The 22693-nt window shown below is 39.2% G+C and overlaps 1 protein-coding gene across 6 annotated transcripts in view; it reads left to right on the top strand.

Moving 5' to 3' along the window:
* LOC134325082 (kelch-like protein 29) overlaps window positions 1-22693 on the top strand; it is a 279536-nt gene that overhangs the window by 154061 nt on the left and 102782 nt on the right. For 5 of the 6 annotated variants that reach the window (XM_063007116.1, XM_063007112.1, XM_063007114.1 and 2 more), the window contains 2 exons: window positions 8518-8716; window positions 21679-21969. In XM_063007116.1, coding sequence (XP_062863186.1) covers window positions 8518-8716; window positions 21679-21969 — 490 coding nt within the window. The remainder of the gene's footprint in view (window positions 1-8517; window positions 8717-21678; window positions 21970-22693) is intronic. The other variant, XM_063007115.1, reaches the window with a different exon arrangement.

Here is a 22693-nt window from a genome sequence, read left to right as displayed (position 1 = left end):
CATTTCCTTTTTTGTTGTGGGCACTGCGGTGTCCGTGGGGACTGCTGACGGCTCCCCCACGCTTCTTTTTAGCCTTAGAGGTACCCCTGGTGGCATAAGGCCATTAGGGTGTGTAGACCGCAAGGTTGAGGTAATTAGCTTTGCTTTACCTTTTTAGAAGTAGCGTGGTGCTATGCCGTGCAGTCCTCGAACTGCTTTTTATTTCCTCGTTAGCATTTAGCATTAGCGGTTGAAGCCAGCCCCGTGTTACGGCGCTGGTTCTTTCACCGCTATTGTTCCCTTATTGAATCTAGCTAGTGGATTCTGCATCCGTTGGGTGGCGACTCCGTAAAACGTTCGGTTGGTGCGCCAGGAACCACGGTTCGAATCCGCATTTAGGAGCTTGATTAACTGTGTCTCTAACCAGTTCTCTTTACCTATTTTCTATGACAGACTGGCTCTAGCTGCGGCTGTATACGGAGCCTTCTGTTCCCCCGAACTGCACCATAGGTGATTTCGGTGGCTTTCGCGTTCTAGTTTAAAATAATTGGCCATTGGATTCTGTAACTGCCTGGTGGTGATGCCGTCAAGCGCTCGGCTAGAACGCCACTACCCGGTTCGAATCCAACTGGTTTATACTGAGTTCGAGTGGGTTTCGTACTGCCTGATGGTGATGCCGTCAAGCGCTCGGTTATCACGCCATCACCCGGTTCGTATCCGCATTTGTGAACTTGAGTAACCAAATATGATTTTCTCTCTTCTTTCAGATCGGTGTGGTTCCTTAAGCGAGGTGTCCGCCGATAGCGAGCAACCCTGGCCAACCGCTGTGCTGGGGCTAGGCTATTAGCGGAGATTTACTACCCTTGCGTCAGCTCACCGAAGCGCCTTAGCGTCTACACTCACCCCCTCATCCACACTGTATTGGCGCGCTGGTAACGCGTCCGGTTCCGTGCGCAACGACCGGGGTTCGCGTCCAGCATCTTGTATTTTTTCCCTTTTGGTTTTTTGTTGCCGGCAGCGCCCAGCGCCGTCCTTTGGGGTTTCTTTTTGTTTTGTTTCTGTTTTGTGTTTTGATTTTATTATTTTGTCTACGTAAATAAAATCATTATTTAATTTAACCCCCGCGCTTGAGTCCTTTCTCCACCCACGTAACAGGATCCTCATCCAAGATCATCACAGTTCCAGTTAATTTAAATTTTTTAACTGATCTAACTGTAGATTTGAAATTTTTCAGATGAGTTGCTATTTTTGTAAATCATTTTTTGATTTATAAAGGTCAACATATTTTTCCTTATTAAAATTGCGTGTTCTTTTGTCTTTACCATGTTGAAAAATGAAACCTCTGTGTCACTCATTGATTACTGCTTGAAAGTTTCTATTCACTTTGATCAAAGTAAAATATAAATAGTAAAATGTTCAGTTCCATTATATTTTACTTCTTTTCTCCATTGAAAAAAGCAAACAATCAGCGCCCAGGTGGCACAGTGGGATATTACGCTAGCAAACCAGCGCCGAGATTCTGAACTCCTCGGTTCAAAATTCACTGTTGCCACCGGTCGACTGGGCGCCATCTAGCGGGCGTAATTGGCAGTGCCTGCAGCACACGTGTTTCTGCTAGGGCAGAATGACCGGACTATGTGGGTGGGGTCTTCAAAAAATGCTCTGTATGGACCCTGATTAGCGTCTGTGCAGAATGCATAGCTGTAAAAGGGTTCTGCTGAGGGCTGCGCTCTGGTCGGAGGAGGCATGAGCAGCAATATACCCACCTCGACCGCAATCAGGGGTCCCCCAGCAGCAGAAGACAAATTGACTATGCTAAATTGGGAGAAAATGCATAAATACAATTAAAAAAAAAAAACAAAGATCGAGATATTGAGAGCAGACTAAATAAATTCTATAAATTTTTTCATACCAAATAACAAGCAATATAATGGATTTAGAAAGTATTCAGAGCCCTTGCTTTTTTGCACCTTTTCTTGTGTTGTGGATTTGTTTTTAAATTGATAAAAATGACAATCTACAATTAATTACTTATTCACAAAATAAAAACACATTTTTTAAATTTTAATAATAAATAAATGATCATCATAAATGATATATTTTATTCACAGAGGTATTAGTATTTTTCCATACTCTATACACAGCATTTCTGTTAATGAGTAGAATGGTGGCTTAACACATAATGTGAATGCCACACAGCACTGAGATCCTGGGGTCCTGGCTTTAATCTTTGCTTCCAGTCAGTGACTATCCACACAGCTTTGATCCAGATTGGCTGTTAATATATTAGTTAACACTTAGATGTGTTTTCTTTTCATTTTTAACATTCACACATGATTTCATAACAAAAAAAATATTGCAGCATGCGCATTAAGCATAAAGTACAAAGTAATTCCAGGCTCCCACCTGATTCTTTAGGATTATCTTAAGCAGCTTTATTTTTTATTTTTTTATTTTTTCCATTATAATAATTAAGTACACAGTCTCTGAAATAAGTGTGGCGCACATACAGTGGTGACCAAAGGTGAACAGGCTTCTATTTTGCATTTTTCACAAATTTAGTGCATTGTTCTCATTAGTATTTGCTATGACCGTATTTATAACATTTAAATAATGGCTGCATATTTATTAGCTTAAACAAGCTGTTTTTACTTTCTGGCCTCATTATTAGGTGTTTATTGTAGGTGTACAGGTAGAGACTGGATCTGTTTTCTTTTTCATAAACAGTGTGCGCATTTTCTTTTATAAGTGATCACATGATGTTGGCTTTATTTTTTGTTGGAACACTATTCTGGAACATTGAAGTGTTAAAAATCCCAACAACACTGCTGCACTTGGTAAATTAATATTAATAAAATACCAGTATTGTCAATATTGTGAATGAACCACCACTCAAATATTTTGGATCTATGTTATGGATGGGATAGAGAGTGGTGACCAAGTGCACAGAGCAACAGTTGGACTACAGTTAGTAATTGTATATACACAAAGAGCTTCTATATGGTATGTGAAGCTCATAAAATAGTCAAATAATGTACAGAGCTGGAAAAAACCTATTGGATGGACAACCATCTCTGAAGCACTCCATAAATCAAGCCTTTAGGGCAGAATGGCAAGACAAAAGCCACTGTTGCGTAAAATGCATGTGGCAGCACATTTGAAGACATGTAAAGAGGTCTGTGGTCTGAACAGATGAAGATTAAACTCTGTGGGCAGAACAGCAAGCACTATGTGGGGCAAAATAAACAAAAACAGCACATCTTATGACTATTCTTACCCCTTGCCATTTTGCACACTTGTGTTGTGGATTTGTTTTTAAATTAATAAAATTGCATCTACAAATAATTACTTATTCACAAAGTAAAAGCACATTTTTAGATTAAAAAATTATTAAATGATATATTTTATTCACAGAAGTATTTGTATATTTCCATACTTCATAAACAGCATTTCTATTAATGAGTAGCATGGTGGCTTAACACAAGGTCCTGGGGTCTTGGCTTTGATCTTTGCTTCCACTTAGTCAGTGACCATCCACATGCTTTTCTCTAGATTAGCTGTTAATATAATAGTTATATAATATGCTTTCTTGCACATCTCCTGGCTTAATTCTATCCCTACTGTGAAACATGGTGGTTGCAGCATCATACTGTGGGGTTGCTGTTTAGTGGCAAGGACAAGGAGACTGGTAGGAATTAAAGGACAGCCAAATAAGAACATAAAAACAATAATAACACATTAAACAAATTGGAACGAGTTAATTCACTCATTGTCCATTTTACCACTGCTTTATCCTATTTAAGGTCACAGTGGGGCCAATTCCTTAGTGAAAGGTAGGAAACACCCTGGACAGGTCACCAGTCCATCACAGGGCAAACACACACACACACACACACATTCTCACTTAGGGCAATTTTATTAGCTCCAGTTAACCTGGCCACAGGTCTTTGGACCTGTGGAAGGAACCCAAAGCACCCGGAGGAACCCCACACAGACACTAGGAGAACACAAAAAGACATGGAGTGCTCCACCTGTGAATTGAATCCAGGATTTTCTAGCTGTAAGGCTACAGCATTGACCTAGATAGTTAGTTTGTTTAGTAATCTAGTAGCTTGATTCTACCATGTTAAAACTGGAAAGTAAACAGCTTCAATACTGGTATTTATGCTATCTGTTTAAAAAATAACTGACCTTAGAATTATGTGGACTCTAAGGTTACCTATTACTGTATCACAACTGTAACCCCACCAGGTAAACTGTTGTAAACATCTGACGTCTCTTTGCAACTAAAACTTTTTTTAAATATACTAATAATTAAATACACTCATTTTAAAGGTACATAAACACAAAATGAACTTGTAAATTAACACCCCCTTGTGGAGGCTTTATGGTACATCTTGTAAACCACAGTGGGACCACATTGCCACAATTTTCATTGATAAAGTACATTTCATTTTGTGTTTTGTTTGATGCATTGTTTGTGTTGCCTGGGTCACGATAAATATCATGAACAAAATGTCAGTCGCTTGCTGTAAAAACCCTGCTGTAACACATACAGCTTTTTATAGCAGCATGTTCGGCATGTTCACAAATGACTAAAATTCACTCAGAGACTCTGATGTAGCTCCTAGCACTGACAAATGTCTGTGAATAGTGTTAGCAGGGCATGTTTATTGCAGACAGGTGCAGCTCAGTGAATGCCTGTAAGTTTGCAATTGCAGTCTTGTTGTAAATGAATTTACAAGGACACGTACGTAGCGTTCAGCACATTTCTAAGCCATGCTCGGGAGCATTGCTCATATGCCTCTGGTAATTTCAGCATAGCGATCTTTAATCTAAATTCAGCTCTTTGAATCACGGCCGACATTTATGTTTTGACGTTAAATAAAGCTGGGATTTGTTTTGCCACACTGCACCTTTCTATCTCGGTCTCGTGTACGGTGCTCTAGGCCAACTCTCTTGTGCCATGGCATTATTGCAGATCAGCTCAGCCAAAAGCAGAGGCAGTGCTGCGTTCTGATTCCTAAATCATACAGTCGATAAGCCTTGATTGCTTCAGCAGAGGAGAGAATGGTTGTAATCCAAAGGGATTTCTCCTCAGGTAGACTGTCTGCAGATGGTGTTAAAAATACATTCTTTATACCTTTTTTTTTTATTATTACTGCGAGTTCGTACCTGAATGGAGAGCAGCGAATGCAAGTTTTAGACCTCCCTACCTAAAATGCCATATAGATAAACTATCTGAATATGATGGTGCAAATCTTCCCCAAGAGCATTCTCACCTGGGATTACACAGAAATGCCACCAGCACACCCACATCTCTGACCTTTATATTTCCTGATTTAGACCAGTCTCTCTGTGCATCTGAATAAGAATGTGTGTTGTAGGGCAATTTCTGTGTCTGAGTTATTTCTGTGCGATGCCTCTGGTGGACCTACAGTACATTGTGACTTATTATGTGCTCGGCGCATTTGCTTTTGAAATCCATTGTCGGTGAGAGTGCGAGGAGGAGGAAAAAAAAAAAAACATTAAAAAGCCACACCAGCTGTTGGCCATGTCACATTGTGTTTACAAGTTTCCCCTGATGTGGACAAAAGCCTCGGCGGAGATATAGTGAAACAAGGAAGTATTCAGTGATTAGACTGTTCACCATGGCAACAATCCTCCCTTTGCTAAGTGTTAAAAGCAAGTTTTGGAAATGCTTGCCACCTGTACGCTGCACTGATCTGCTTTCTTATTATCACCCATCTACTGCCTCACGAAGCTGCCAGACCATGATGATATTTTTGATTACCGTATAATTGGTGTGGAGGTTTATTATGTAAGTTTAATAGCAAACTGATTCTCATGTGGACTCTATTCTTTGGACAGTCGCTGAGAGAGATTGGTTTTGAACGATTTATTTATTATTTATAATAATTTCGATGTGTAATTTTCTGCACACTATTATTTGTCAAGTAGTTTAGCTGTTGTTTGTCTCTCTTCCAATATGTCAGTTCATCTGTTCAATTATGTTTTCTTTGAAGTACACTATATTGCCTAAAGTATTCACTCACCCATTTAAATCATTGAATTCAGGTGTTCCGATCACTTCCATGGCCACAGGTGTATAAAACCACCTGCTTCTACAAACATTTGTGAAAGAATAGGTAGCTCTCAGGAGCTCAGTGAATTCCAGCATGGTACCGTGATGCCACCTGTGCAACAAGTCCAGTCATGAAATTTCCTCACTACTAAATATTCCACAGTCAACTGTCAGTGCTATTATAACAAAGTGGAAGCAATTGGGAACAACAGCAACTCAGCCACGAAGTGATAGGCCACGTAAAATGACAGAGTGGGGTCAGCGGATGCTGAAGTGCATAGTGCGCAGAGGTCGGCAACTTTCTGCAGAGTCAATCACTGCAGACCTCCAAACTTCATTTGGCTTCCAGATTAGCTTCCGTGTTTTCTGGAGTGACGAATCACACTTCTCCGTCTGGCAATCCGATAGACAAGTTTGGGTTTGGCGGTTGCCAGGAGAACGGTACTGGTCTGAGTGGATTGTTCCAAGTGTAAAGTTTGGTGGAGGGGGGATTATGGTGTGGGGTTGTTTTTCAGGAGTTGAGCTTAGATCCAGTGAAAGGAACTCTTAATGCTTTAGCATACCAAGAGATTTTGGACAATTTCATGCTCCCAACTTTGTGGGAACAGTTTGGGGATGGCCCCTTCCTGTTCCAACATGACTGCGCACCAGTGCACAAAGCAAGTCCATAAAGACACAGATGAGCGAGTTTGGTGTGGAAGAACTTGACTGGCCTGCACAGAGTCCTGACCTCAACCCGATAGAAAACCTTTGGGATGAATTAGAGCGGAGACTGTGAGCCAGGCCTTCTCGTCCAACATCAGTGTCTGACCTCACAAATGCGCTTCTGGAAGAATGGTCAAAAAATCCCATAAACACACTCCTAAACCTTGTGGAAAGCCTTCCCAGAAGAGTTGAAGCTGTTATAGCTGCAAAGAGTGGGCCAACATCATATTAAACCCTGTGGATTAAGAATGGGATGTCACTCAAGTTCATATGCGTGTAAAGGCAGACAAGCGAATACTTTTGGCAATATAGTGTACCTTGTTACATTCGCAAGCAGCAGCGTCATATCATGATGCTCCCAACTTTACACTTCACTGTAGAAGTGGCGTTTTTAGAATCATATGCAAACCAAATCTTCCTTTTTCCAGCCATGCCAATGTACTGTCAAAAAGTTTAGTTTGTATTTAATCTCACCAGTAAACATTTATGTCTTACATTCCTTGTCCTTAGTCTGAGAGCATGCTGTGAAATATTGTGTGGCACTGGGATGTTTATGGTGTTTACTGGGACTTTGTAGCTTTTTTGTCCAATGCTATTTAATAATTCAGTATTTCCAACCATTGGCAGACTTGTGTTAATAAAACCAGAAGCATCTTTTTTATGTGTTCCAAACCAATAAAAAAATCAAGTCAGGCACTGACTGGGCGCTGTTGGACAGCAAGGACTAGTAACTGATATTAAACCATGGCTTTGTTTTTTTTTTTGTACGTTTAAAGTCAAATGTCATTATGTATGTCAATTATTAATGAAAGTATGCACTCAAACTAAATTTTTATTAAAAATATAAGTTCATATTTTTTTTTTTTTGCCTTTTTATTGATGCATTTCTCCCCTTTTTCTTCCAATTTAGCCAATTTGTCTTCCACTGCTGGAGACCCCAATCACATACAAGGAGGGTATATTTGCCTGACACATGCTTCCTTCAGTTCATCGATGCCTTCTTATTCACCCATACTTTGGTGGACTCATGCATGAGGCTAGTTTTGCGTACGGAGAGTCACGCACTGATCTCCACTGAGTTCCTTTACTTATGTACAGGCATCTCAGGCTACTTACCAGGGTCTTTACACAGCTTTGAAGACACTGTCCCCTTTTTAGTCCAGTCTTTTTCCACACAGCAGACTTTAGTGGCTGATTTTATCTGCTGCAGGCTTTGGGGACGCCCAGCCAACCGGTAGCAGAGCTGAGTTTCGAACTCGGGGAGTACAGAATCCCAGCGCTGGTTTGCTAGTGGAATATCCTGCTGTGCCACCTAGGGGGCCTACTTTGTCATCTTAATTGTAATAAACATGCACCCATGAGCTAGAATATGTGGACAGTCATTTCAATTATTGCATTTAGGTGTTTAAGCAGACCATTATAAACTGTAATGTATCATTTTTGTCCCATAAAGGTTCATAAAAACCAAAAAGATATTTTAAAAAGGTTGGTGTGGTGGCGCTCAGGCGGCGCAGTGGTAAAACATGCTAGCTTAAAATAATAATAATAATAATAAAAAAAGGTTGGTGTGGAGTAACTTTAATGGTCTGCACAAACCTCTGGCTTCAACTGTTGAATTCCATTGGGATGAAACACATGTCTGTTGTGAGCCAGGCGTTCCTAATCATAGTGAATTACAGCATCATTCTAAAAGCATTTTTTGGATGAGAATTTCTCCTTTGTGACTGAACTGCTCTTGTATTTCACAGCATATATCAGAGCTGCTGGCTGTAGTTCGACTGCCCTTTATTCACCCCAGCTACCTGCTAAATGTGGTGGACAATGAGGAGCTGATCAAGTCATCAGAGCCATGCAGAGACCTGGTTAATGAGGCCAAGCGCTACCACATGCTTCCCCATGCCCGACAGGAAATGCAGACCCCCAGAACACGCCCGCGACTCTCCGCAGGTACACATTTCAGCTCATCATCTAATAACCAGTATCAGAATATTACGTAGATAATATTGCTAGATTTTTACAATATTTCCAGCCAGGTCCTGCACTGTATTAATTTGTATTTAATGCGGTTCCACTTTTACTGGTTGCTGCTGAAACCCTGATAGCCGGGTAGAGCTGTGAAGCAGAAAGATTGTGTTCATTTCCTTTAACAGCACCCCCGCACAAACTCATTCCAACACAGTGTCTGGAGTCCAGCCATAGCAGCTTCACATCCTTGCCAAAGAAAGTGTCAACAGTGGGTGTTGCAGCACCTGCACCTCTTATTACCAGGCTTTAGCAAGTCTAAATTTCACTGATGTGTACCTTAGTGAAACTCTGCTGTGTGAGACCGGATTTCCTGCTCTACAGCTACTCATGAGGGAGAAAATAAATTTTACATTTTAAAAAGGAACATTTGCTGATTTTTCTCCTTGGGCTGCCTTTGAGTTTGCAAAACCTAATTACAAAAAAGTTGGACCAGTATAAAAATTGGAAACAAAAAGTAATTTATCATTTCTTATTAATCTGTATTACATTAAAAAATAAATAAAAAGATTAAAAAAAACCTTTACACTGATATTTTATGCTTATTCCATATTTGAGCCAGTCTAGCACCCACTAGAAGTCATGCTGTTATGTGAAACACATACAGGATTGTTGTTGCCATGCTAAAAACAGCATTTCTTTGCTCCAGGTTGTGTTTATTAAATACCTTTTAGCAGCAATTGTGCCTTAACAAGTGCATGTAAACCAGGTCCTTGGCACTAATACAATCCCATACAATGACAGACCTTGGATTCAAACGTAATGCTAGTAACAGTGTGGACGGTCCTTTTCTTTATTTACCAGGACAACACCATGTTTATCCTTTTTAGAAACATTCTGAATGTTCGACTTGTTAAACCACAATACATGTTTTCTGCACATTAGTTCAGCTGAGCTTGGGTATTGTGGACATACAGTAGGTGTATAGTGCCATTTTTACTTGAATATGACAGCAATTTCTAGTAAGCATTCTTGTTATAAATGCAGTACTGTCTGAGAAATTGAAGGTCACAGCATTGATTAGTGGCTTTCTGCCTTGCCCTTATAAACATGTCTTAAAGAAAAATGATAAACCACCCGGATTTTAGTTTAGTAATAAAGATTAGACATACTTTTTAATAGGTATACTTTTTAATATATATATAAAAAAAACACCAGAGCTGGGATTTCGAATACATTGTATCGAATCTTAGCTCTGCCATCCGGCTGGGCTGGGCGGCTGCATGAACGACGATTGGCCGTTGTTCATAAGGTAGGACAAGCTGGATAGGGACTCCTCATGAATGAGCGAATTACAACCTCTGCTGGCTGATTGATGGTGTCTGCACAGAGTCGAGGAATAATGCGTTGATCAGGGTGTGGCTCTCCGTGCACAGAGCCGATCCGCATATGAACTCACCTTGTCTAGGTGAAACGATGCAGTTCTTAATTTCCTTGGGATTAATAAAGTATCTGTCTGTCTGTCTGTCTGTCTACATTGATCAGCCATAACATTAAAACCACTCTCCTTCCATTTTATCTGCTCCACTTACCATATAGAAGCACATTGTAGTTCTACAATTGCTGACTGTAGTTCATCTGTTTCTCTGCATGCTTTGTTAGCCCCCTTTAATGTTGTTCTTCAATGGTCAGCACTCTCCCAGGACCACCACAGAGTAGGTATTATTTAGGTGGTGGATCATTCTCAGCACTGCAGTAACAATGACATGGTGGTGGTGTGTTAGTTTGTGTTGTGCTGGTATGAGTCTGTCTGTCTGTCTGTCTATCTATTTATCTATCCATCCATCCATCCATCCATCCATGTATCTAGTATTGATTTACTAATTTCCCAGTTTGGTTTAGAATTACTTAAATGCATGTGATTGTATTCTTTGATTATGTTTTGCTGTTACATGAAAGCAATTGGTTAACAATTGAAGTTTTTCTTTTTTTTTAACCTGACCTAATATTACAGGTCATGACTTTCCATGCTTTGATTATTGGAACACTCAGTGCTGGATACACAATCTCTTTTCAGCAAGGGTTAATCCACTCCAATTGGCAGATGGACGATCTCCCGCTGCTATCCTCTAATACCTGTCTCGTCGGGTTTGTCAGAGGGAGATACCGTGGCACAGCAGGTTTTCTAACACTGCAGGAGTCCACAAAAAAATGTCACAAGGGCCTTAGTCCCCAGCCTTGATCTCAGTCATGCTAGTTTAGAATGACTGAGGTTTTTTTTTTTGTTCACCTCTGTATACGATAGTAGTACAGTCATGGGAAAACAGATAGTATACTCTCTGTGTTTTTAGAAATTCTCAGTTGAATACAAAAAAATACAACTTGTAGTCATTTTTTTTAAAAGAACTTTTTGAAAAAGCAAAAAACAAATGGAAAAAGGGTGGGTTTATAATTTACAAAGATGTTGATCCACCTTTAGCAACAATAAGTTAAAATAAATATCTTCTGTTGGAGTTTATTAGACTTTTACATTGTTTTAAAAATAATAATAATAATAATAAATTAGTGCACATTTCTACAACATTGCTTTAGTTCATTGTATTTAGAGGCATTTATTAAATCTCAACAACTCTCTAAGGATTCCACCATAGCATTTCAATGGGGTTTATGTCTGGATTATGACATAATTATTCTAACACCTTAATTTTTTTCCATTTTAGCTGCTAGTAAGATGTCTTTGCAATTCACAGTTGTCTTAAGTTTCAACTTATGACTTTTTTCCAAACCACACTTCCTTGAAAGCCATACATGTATCCTTTTTCTAATGGTGCCATCCTTTACTTAAACATACAGTATAATGTGCTTATGGATACACTATAAGGAAACACATATTGGGACATACCTATTAATGATTGAATTCGAGTGTTTTAAATAGGTCCAATGTCACAGGTTGGATTTAAACTCAGAAGCCTGAAGTCTCTTAAAATAAGTAAATGTTAGAACAAAAAGAGCATAAATTGGTTAACAACAGTGTTATAGTGTAATTAGAGTCACTAATTAGGGAATCGGTTTTCTACATTTAAGTGAAAAATTTCAGCCAGCCAGAATACTGCTTTATATTGCTCTTTCAGGCTTTTTAAACCCATACTAAACAAGCACTAATTAAAAAAAATCATCATACCAGGCAAAAGTCTTTAACTAGCCTTTAACTTTTTTAATTTAAACTCTCAATCCAAATTTTTACTCTATATAACATCCAACATCAAACTAAAAATACCTGGTTTTGTTGAATCAGCCCTTTGAAATAAACCTTTTACACATGCTCAGTTAAAACCAATCATTTTCCACACACCAGGCTGTTTGGCCACTGTTAGTATTGCAAGCTTATATCATTCACCATGGTTGAAGAGGTGTTTTCAAAAGGTTTGCAGGATAAAGTTGTTGAAAAGCCCAAATAAAGAGAGTCAAGTCAAGTCACCTTTATTTTTATAGCACATTTAAAAGACAACGTGTGTCAACCAAAGTGCTGTACATAAAAATCAAGTATAAATACCACTCAACTATGCAACATTTAGCAGATCATTAACATACATACAAAATAACATACATATGCACCAACATATAAATAAAATAAAACCACTAAAACAAAGATGGCTATGACAACCCAACAAATATTAAAAAACCTGTTCATTAAGAGGACTCAAATGCCAAAGAAAACAAATGTGTTTTTAAATTTGATTTGAAGGCATCTATTGTGTGGGACTCCTTTATGGAAAGTGGAAGACTATTCCAGAGTCTTGGGACAGCTACAGAAAAGGCCCTGTCACCCTTGAACCTCATCTGAGAGCGTGGAATAGCTAAAAGCAGCTGGTTAGAAGATCGTAGCGCTCGTGGAGTGGAGTGAACACAGAGAAGGTCAGCGATATAGCTCGAGAGGATGCAGAAGAATTTCGGAAGCTTTACCTATCCCCCTAAGTATTAAAAGGTGTACCACCCACACCTTGCCTAAATCTAGACGTCCCTTTCAAATTGGGCACAGACACACACACACGTACACTGAAAATACAAACCAGTATTTACAGATGCTGGACGTCCTTGATTAGCCAATTTACTGTGTAACTAATCCACATTTTAAATGAATATTTAATTAATACATACATGCATAATAAACATAACTGCTGCACTGTGAAGGTGTGAGAGTGAGAGAAAATAATCAAAACTTAATCCTTAAGTATAAGAACTGTTTTACAAAGTCAGTACAAGAACTCGACATAAAATATTTACAATATCAACAAGAAAATCTGTATTTGGCTGCACACTGACCAGAGAGGAAACTGCTTTTGCTGACAAGGTAGAGAGCTGTGTCTGAATTCACTCAATATCCTATACAGTGTGCTTGAAATAGTAGCTTTCCCACTGGTTAAAATATAATTCAGCACATTTTAGTGCAATAGGATGTTATTTGAAACACAACAACCCTTCTCTGTGTGCAGCCTAATACAGCAGGTTTCATGCTGATGTAGTATGTGCATGTGCACTGTATGTGATGTTCCCTGTCCATTTCACTTTTTATATTCTTATTATTTTTTTAGGCTTTAAAAAAACCCTTATTTCTTAGGCTTATGTGTTATGACAGAGAGACAAGATCATTGAAGTACAGAGACTGCCAAAATGTACATGTCCCTTCCAAGTATATGTAGATGTCAAATGTACACGTATACTTTTGTAAGTTCTGTTTGAGTTCTCTTGTGATTTTGAGTCAAAGCAGGGTTTTCTGAGTAGATGCTTTTGTTGTTTACATTTACATTTTCAGGATTTAGCAGACGCTTTTATCCAAAGTTACTTACAGTACTGTGACGGTATATTTTTTAAGCAGTTGAGGGGCCCAACAGTGACAACCTGGCATAGGTGGGGCTCGAACCAGCGACCTTTAAATTACTAGTCCAGTACCTTAACCACTAGGCTACAACTGCATTTACGGCATTTAGCAGACACTTTATTCAAAGTGACTTACAGTACTGTGACAGTATACTGTCTAAGCAATTGAGGGTTAATGGCCTTTCTCAAGGGCCCAACAGCGGCAGCCTGGCAGTGGTGGGGCTTGAACCAGCGACCTTGTAATTAATAGTCCAGTACCTTAACCACTAGGCTGCAACTGCCCAACTGTTGTTGATATGTAGTGCATGAAAGTTGTTATTCTAGACCACACCACATCTGTTTTATTTACCTGAAGTTAGGATTTTATTAGCAGATTTTATTTTCTAATAAATGTTTATTGTTAGAGAATAATTTGTTTACAGTCTTCTGTCCAGCTCCTAAACCCCTGACCAACAGCTAATCTATCTCATCTGTACCTACCCAGACACCAGGGGTTACAAAAATGGTGGGTGTGAATTAGTCACTAACTGTCAATGCCAAAGAGGATGTCAAACAAGTTCGTGCTGAGCCGCACATCAGAGCTGACATTTCGAACTTGTCGGTTCGAAACTCAGCTCTGCCTACACGAACAACGATTGACTTGTTGTTCAGACAGGGTGGGAAGCCAGATAGGGATCTCATAACTGATGCATTTACGACCTCTGGTAGAGAGGAAGCATAATAAAGCATAATGCTATTGGGTAATTGGATATGACTAGATTGGGAGGAAAACTGGGAAAAAAATAAGTTCTTGTTCAGGTGTCCCCATGCCTTTGGCCTTACACCAATCAGCCAAAATTTAGAAAAACCTCCTAGAACAACATGCATGGAAATTGATATTTTGTATAATCTGTGCATGTCATGAAATCTGAAGACTAACAAAGAGCACAATGTAGGACCCAGTGTCAGAAACCTGGGTCTCCATCAGAGGCCGCAGGACTCCCAGAACGACAAGGACCCAAAGCATACTTTAAAAGAACCCAGAAATTAAATGACAAGGTTCTGGAGCGATCTGAAGTGGTCGGCAATGAGTTCAGGTCTAAATCCAATTGAACACTTGTGGAGAGATCCTAAAACAGCAGTTGGAAGAAGGCACCGTTCAAACCTAAGAGACCTGAAGCAGTTGACAAATGAAAAGTTGTTTGTATTTTTTTTGTAGAGAGGTATAAGAAAGTCATTCATGTTTACAGAAAGACATTGATTACAGTTAATGTTTCCAAGTGTGTGTTACCAAATATAGAATGCTGGTATTTTTTTCCATTTCTGAAGTCAGATTTGACATTTATCCTCAGCTTTTTGTGCTCTGGTGAATACCAAGATATTTGTAATTGCAACAATTTTGTGGGAGAAGTGGTGCATTTTTTAAAAGAAGTGCAGGGGTGCCATTATCTTTGGCTATTACGGTAGTTACCCATAGTACACTTGTTGAATGTAGCAGATATGAGCCTACAAAAGACGAGTTTCTTTAATAAGAGCCATCTTGATAAGGGCCAGATTGTTATGGCCAGAGGATTGGGTTGAAGTTTCTGAAACAGCAGGGGGTGTTCACAGACAGCCTGAGTACCATGAGTACTACCAACAGTTGTCTGAGGAGGACGCAAATCGACGACAGCTTGTTAGTCGGTCAAGACTCATTGATCTCAGAAGGTTATGGCATCAGGTATGGACCAACAGAAGTTCTACTGTGGCTCAAATTGTAGATCATTGTAATACAGGGGGCGGCACGGTGGCTTAGTGGGTAGCACTGTCACCTCATAGCAAGAAGGTCCTGGGTTTGATCCCCAGGTGGGGCAGTATGGGTACTGTCTGTGTGGAATCTGTGTGGGTTTCCTCCGGGAGCTCTGGTTTCCTCCCACAGTCCAAAAACATGCAAGTGAGGTGAATTGGAGATACAGAATTGTCCATGACTGTGTTTGACATTAAACTTGTGAACTGATGAATCTTGTGTAACAAGTAACTACCATTTCTGTCATGAATGTAACCAAAGTGTGTAAAACATGACGTTAAAATCCTAATAAATAAATTTGAATACAGGTGTTAACTGACATAGTCGCAGGCCAGTCAAAGTGCCCATGCTAACTCCTATTCACTGTCAAAGACATCTACAATGTGCAGACAGACATCCTAACTGGACATCAGAGCAATGGACGAAAGTTGAATGGACATCCAGGCACATGTGCATAATTTATCCATGAAAGAGAGGCATTAGGACACACTGTAGGACAGTCCACTTCGCATCATAGAGAAGTTAAAAGGCAGTTGTAGCTTTGTGGTTAAGGTACTGGACTAGTTATCATGAGTATACTGTAAGTCGTTTTGGATAAAGGCGTCTGATAAATGCCAAAAATGTAAAGCTATTGTGGAGTCTGTGTCTCAGTGGGTCATGGTGGGTGGTACTAACGTTTTGGCTCCTCATTGTGTACTTTGTCATCAAGTCTACTCTGGACCACTATATGTACACTCAGCCAGTAGGAATGTACTTTCCAAGAAGAAATTAACTTTTAATTGTTAACTGTATAAAATAAAATGGCCTAAAATGACAGTGGTTGTGGTTTTATTATGCCTGCAAGGTGGCAGGACTTATTTGGCTTATGAGGGCGGCAGGCTTTCTCTTCCGCAGTAGGCCACACTTTGGCCATAAAGTATCTTCATCCTTGTTTACTGTGCCAGACTTTTAGTGACAGATATGCCATATGAGCAGGCAAATTGTTTGGTGTGATATTAAAGCCTAATATTTCATGTCTGGACAGAAATACAACACACTGCCCCCACAAACATTTACAAACTGGATGACACTGAGCATGTGCTGTTTATTGATGAATTAATGACAGTAATGACAGTAAGAGCCATAAAGGAAAAATCATTGTCACACTAGCAAGCTTTTGCAAAGCTGGCCTACACTGTTATATTTTTCAGCTTTTCTCTTCCTATAGGTAGTGCACATTTATGTTTCATTTTCCTCTGATGCAAAGGACTGATCCTATTTCTCCTGCTGCAGAGAAATGCCCCAGTCCTCTGGTTTAGGAGAAGGAATGTGTCATGAATTTTAATCCAAATGCTCATAGAAAAAATCTTGTTGGGCAATCAGACAGACTAAGCCTGAAGCCTGCAGACAGATATATATATATATATACAGATCAACCATAACATTAAAACCACGTCCTTGTTTCTACACTCACTGTCCATTTTATCAGCTCCACGTACCATATAGAAGCACTTTGTAGTTCTACAATTACTGACTGTCCATGTGTTTCTCTGCATGCTTTGTTAGACCCCTTTCATGCTGTTCTTCAATGGTCAGGACTCTCCCAGGACCACTACAGAGTAGGTATTATTTGGGTGGTGGATAATTCTCAGCACTGCAGTAACACTGACATGGTGGTGGTGTGTTAGTGTGTGTTGTGCTGGTATGAGTGGATGAGACACGGCAATGCTGATGGAGTTTTTAAACACCTCACTGTCACTGTTGAACTGAGAATAGTCCACCAACCAAAAACATCCAGTAAGCAGTGCCCCGTGGGCAGCATCCAACTAGGTAGGAGTGTCTAATAGAGTGGACAGTGAGTAGACACAACACTTTAAAACTTCAGCAGCGCTGCTGTGTCTGATCCACTCATACCATGTCATTGTCACTGCAGTGCTGAGAATCATCCACCACCTAAATAATACCTGCTCTGTGGTGGTCCTGTGGGGGTCCTGACCATTGAAGAACAGGGTGAAAGCAGGCTAAAAAATTATGTAGAGAAACAGATGGACTACAGTCAGTAATTGTAGAACTACAAAGTGCTTCTATATGGTAAGTGGAGCTGATAAAATGGACAATGTTATGGCTGATCAGTGCATATAAATAATAGGGTATTAAAATAAATATTTAATAAATACATTTACAGTAATAAAAAAATGCAATTAATTAATTTAAAAAAATTATAAATAAAAAATGTAACTAATAAAATTTAATATTTTATTTTAATAGGATCAGTCCTTTGCATTAGAGGAAAATGAAACATAAATGTGCACTACCTATATTTTATTTAATATATTATATATTTAAATATATAATATATTTAATATTTCAAATGTATAAACTCTTTTTTTGCACGTGTGACTTTTTAACAGTAACAATTTTATATGATTTTCTATTAATTCTTCAATTTTCTCCTTTTTTGCTAACAGTAATAAAATATGTAGTTTTGCTTGAACATTCCACTAGATTTGCAGATTCTGTTTGTTTGCATTTCATTTTGCTGTTGGCCCTGCCCATCCAAGAACAAATAAAAGATAAAGGATCGGGATGCTGCCAGATTCAGTTTAATCCACCAAGCAGCACAGAGGCTTAATGCCTGAACAAGTGAATTGCTAGAAAATGCTGGAAAAATAAAAGAAACCGCACAAACAAAGAAGTTTTACCTTTCAAGTGACTAAAACACATTTACAAACAAAGCTGCACAGTTAGTTCTATTATGTTAATTACTATTAACAGCAAGTTATGCCAAGTTCACACTACACAACTGGATCTCTTGTAATCGGGAGTCTTTCAAGTCAGTGTGGCTTTCACATTATACGAGTGATTGGTGATAGGGGGTTTCACACTACATGATCTATCACCAACTGGAATCACAGGTGAGCTTCTCTCTTCTTCCAAACTACGTTTTGTTACGAAAACAAGCGCAAGAAGTGACGAAAGGTGTAATGATACCATGTCTAAAAATGCACGTCAACAAGTAGCAAGCGATCAAAGTTTGTGTGCTGCTGTGCAGCGTAAAATGAAGGAGAAAAAATAAATGAATCTGAGTGGATTTGGCTACACGACCAGCATGGATTGTTCTACAGTGAGTTGGAAATTAATAAATATTTTTTGCAATGCAACGTTGATGTTATATTTTGTAGAGAATGATACGGTCGGAAATACTGTAAAACTTGTGTGTGTGCCGGTGTATTCTGATATAAACTATATTATGCCCCTGTCCCACCTTTTTACAACTCCTCCCCTGTGTTTCCCCTCACACCGTATCTTGCGTTCTCATTGGCTTTTCGAAATAGCACTCATTGCCAGTTGGGCGACTCAGATCCAGATATTTGACATGCTAGATATTTCTCTTCGGTCGCCAAGCCGCTCGGATCGAGTTGTTGAGCAGTTCACACATAGCGCTCGATCGCCGAGCGAACACCGAGTTGTTCCCGAGCCGGCAAATCTAGCGCCGACCAGTCAGCGAGCGAAAATCAGGGCAAAAAACGTGTAGTGTGAACTAGGCATTAGGTAAATTAGAAATATAAAATTGGCCGTGACTGTGTTTGTCACCGAACTTGAACTGATGAGTCATGTGTAACCTGTAACTTTCTGTAAAGCCATGAATGTAACAAAAACATTAAACCTAATGTTAAAATCCTAATAAATAAATGCTTCTATTTACATGGGAATGTTATAACAGCATATGTAAAACCTGGCCAAACACCAAAGAGTAAGAATGAGTTAAAGCTCACTGACAGGGAAAGACTGTTTTCAGTTTTGGTTTCTCTTGCTGGAAAGGTGTAGGTACAAAAAAATAATAAATAAAAATACTTTATGATCCAGTTTCAACTAAAACTGTATAATTGAGCTTCACAAACCTGGATGAGAGGGCTGTCATTCTGTCAACACTTGATGGTATAACTTGCTTTAAGAAGCACAGAACCTAAACCCTTGACCAAAGAAAGTATTTATTGAATACATTATTTCCTACATCTGATGGGATTTGTGTTTGTGTACAGTAAAGATCTAAAATGGAATGAGTAAGAAATCAATAGGTCCAGTGAATGTTTTTAAAGGCAGCATAACATCCTACAAATCTGACCCTATGTTCAGACTTGCAGCATTTCTTTTGCCTAAATCGCTAATTTCTCATTACCCTGTTTTTACACCGGAAGTGGCTCCCATGTCTGTGGGCGTTTGAACTCATGGCAAGCAAAAAATAAATAAATAAAATAAAGTAAGAAAAAGTGCATAACTGTCCGTGCAGTCAACATGACAAGAAAACTGTGTTTGCCCTGCTGCCGTCTCCTTGCTGTAGTTTTAAAACTGCGACAGTGAGTTTCTCTTCCATCTGTAGGAGGAATTATTACCTAGGAAACCAAAAACGGCTCAATTTTTTTCCCATTTTCTCCCAATTTTTTAGTGTAGTCAATTCTGCAGGCACTGCCAATTATGCTTGCTAGATGGCACCCAGCCGACAGGTGGCAATGCCGAGTTTCGAACCGAGGAGTTCAGAATCTCGGCGCTGGTGTGCTAGCGGAATATCCCGCTGCACCACCTGGGTGCCGGATTGTAGTATTTCACGGTGGTGGAAATCAATGCTCAATTTCTATTACTAGTCACCGCATTGCTTTGCTCCTAATTTGCATATACTTATTGTGTTGCCAACTCCACCCACTTTGCAGTACTATTGTCTCTCCACCTCCTGTTGCCAGAAATGACCATCTCTAATTGAAAAGCTGGTCATTTTGTTACATCGCTTCGCTGCCTTTCTGAACAAAATACAATATGGTATTTTTCTAGGCATTCTTCATATTTGAGAATAATAACGCCCCTATACATACTGCATCAATTATTTAAGAGTGGCTTTATTAAAACATCAACACCAAAATAAAGTGCCTTGTATGTCCTCCCCAATAACCAAAATTAAACATCACTGAAGCTTTATTATAGGTCTCTCAACTACCTCATCCCTCAAGAATTAGCAGAATTTTTCACCACAATACATTCTTAGCTTCTAAGGGCCAAGGGTGGACCCACTTCTTATGAGATTTTTAATTAGAATCTAGTGTGTATACTAGAGTGCTGTTACATTGACTCATGTATAATCACAAATCAGAAAAGAAGATTTCTAGAAAAATCTTATCAGCCCTTCAAAAGTGTACATTTTTGTACATTGAGAATAATAATGCCCCTATACATACTGCAGCAATTATTTAAGAGTGGCTTTATTAAAACATCAACACCAAAATAAAGTGCCTTGTATGTTCTCCCCAATAACCAAAATTAAACATCACTGACGCTTTATTTAATGTACTGAAATGCAGACTGCAAAAAGGTCTCCTAACTACCTCATCCATCAAGAATTAGCAGAATTTCTCTCCACAAGCCAATCCCGACTACTAAGGGCAAAGGGTGGTCCCATTACATTGACTCGTCTATAATCATAATTCAGAGTATAAGCTTTCTAGAAAAATCTTATCAGCCCTTCAAAAGTGTACATTTTTGTACATTGAGAATAATAATGCCCCTATACATACTGCAGCAATTATTTAAGAGTGGCTTTATTAAAACATCAACACCAAAATAAAGTGCCTTGTATGTTCTCCCCAATAACCAAAATTAAACATCACTGAAGCTTTATTAAATGTACTGAAGTGCAGACTGCAAAAAGGTCTCCCAACTACCTCATCCATCAAGAATTAGCAGAATGTCTCACCACAAGCCAATCCCGACTACTAAGGGCAAAGGGTGGTCGTACTTTTTATGAGATTTTTAATTAGAATCTAGTGTGTATACGAGAGTGCCATTACATTGACCCGTGTATAATCATAATTCAGAGTATAAGCTTTCTAGAAAAATCTTATCAGCCCTTCAAAAGTGTACATTTTTGTACATTGAGAATAGTAATGCCCCTATACATACCTCAGCAATTATTTAAGAGTGGCTTTATTAAAACATCAACACCAAAATAAAGTGCCTTGTATGTTCTCCCCAATAACCAAAATTAAACATCACTGAAGCTTTATTAGATGTACTGAAGTGCAGACTGCAAAAAGGTCTCCCAACTACCTCATCCATCAAGAATTAGCAGAATTTCTCACCACAAGCCAATCCCGACTACTCAGGGCAAAGGGTGGTCGTACTTCTTATGAGATTGTTAATTAGAATCTAGTGTGTATAGTTCTAGGGTGCCATTACATTGACTCATGTATAATCATAATTCAATGAAAAATTTTAGAAAAATCAGCCCCTTATCAGCCCTTTAAAAGTGTACATTTTTTTCTCTTTCTTTCACCAGGCACTTGTCACCCATGTCCACTCAAAATGTCACTGGAAGCAAGCTGTGTGGTATGTCAGTGTTTTTTTTTTCATATGTGTGTCATTTCTTCTGTTCCTGTTCCTGCAGGGGTGGCTGAGGTGATAGTGCTGGTAGGGGGGCGTCAGGTCATCGGGATGAACCAACGCTCACTGACAGCCGTCACTTGCTTCAACCCTCAGAACAACAAGTGGTACCCCCTGGCCAGCCTGCCTTTCTACGACCGCGAGTTCTTCTCTGTCATTTCAGCGGGGGATAATATCTACCTGTCAGGTAATCAAAGCGGCTGTGTGTCATTTGCAGCTTGGGCGTCCCACAGGTGAAAGCATTTATATTTAGCAGAGCTTGGTGAGAGTTAGTTGAGGCACTGTCTCCTTGTCTTTTTTTCTCCTGAATGCTTTAAATTTAGGCTTTACTGGGAAAGATGCACAGTCTGTGCTGTCATGTTTAATATAATACAATTATTGCTTTTGAGAACATTTTAGTGGCACGCATGATAATAGAATTGCCATTAGTCTTTCTTGGCTAGAGCCTGGCTCTTTACTTAAACTAGGTTCTTTTTCCCACTTATTCCAAAATCAACAATGCTCTTACAGATCATCTTACATGATGATATGTAAGAGAATTGTTGATTTTGGAATAAGGGGAAAAACTGCATTGAGCCTACAGTTAGTTACAGTTGGCTCAATGCAGTCCGGGAGGTAAAATTTTCCTGGCATTCACTAAATCCAGACTCATTAGTCAGACTGCCACATAGTAAAGCTTGATTCTTCATGGCACAGAACACATTTCCACTGCTCCAGAGTCCAGTGGTGGTGTGCTATACATCACTACATGGAAACCCCAGACACAAAGTGACACCAATTAAAGCCTCTCTAGCTCTAATTGATGTCAGTTTGTGAGTTTGCCCTCCAATTTTATGTACGATAACTGGTAAAATTAATAGATACATTTAAATAACATATATGGCAGATGTAGTGCATAATCTCCTGTATAC

Source organism: Trichomycterus rosablanca, chromosome 13 (genome assembly GCF_030014385.1).
Source record: "Trichomycterus rosablanca isolate fTriRos1 chromosome 13, fTriRos1.hap1, whole genome shotgun sequence".
NCBI lineage: Eukaryota > Metazoa > Chordata > Actinopteri > Siluriformes > Trichomycteridae > Trichomycterus > Trichomycterus rosablanca.
This window is presented reverse-complemented; position numbering and strand designations above follow the sequence as displayed.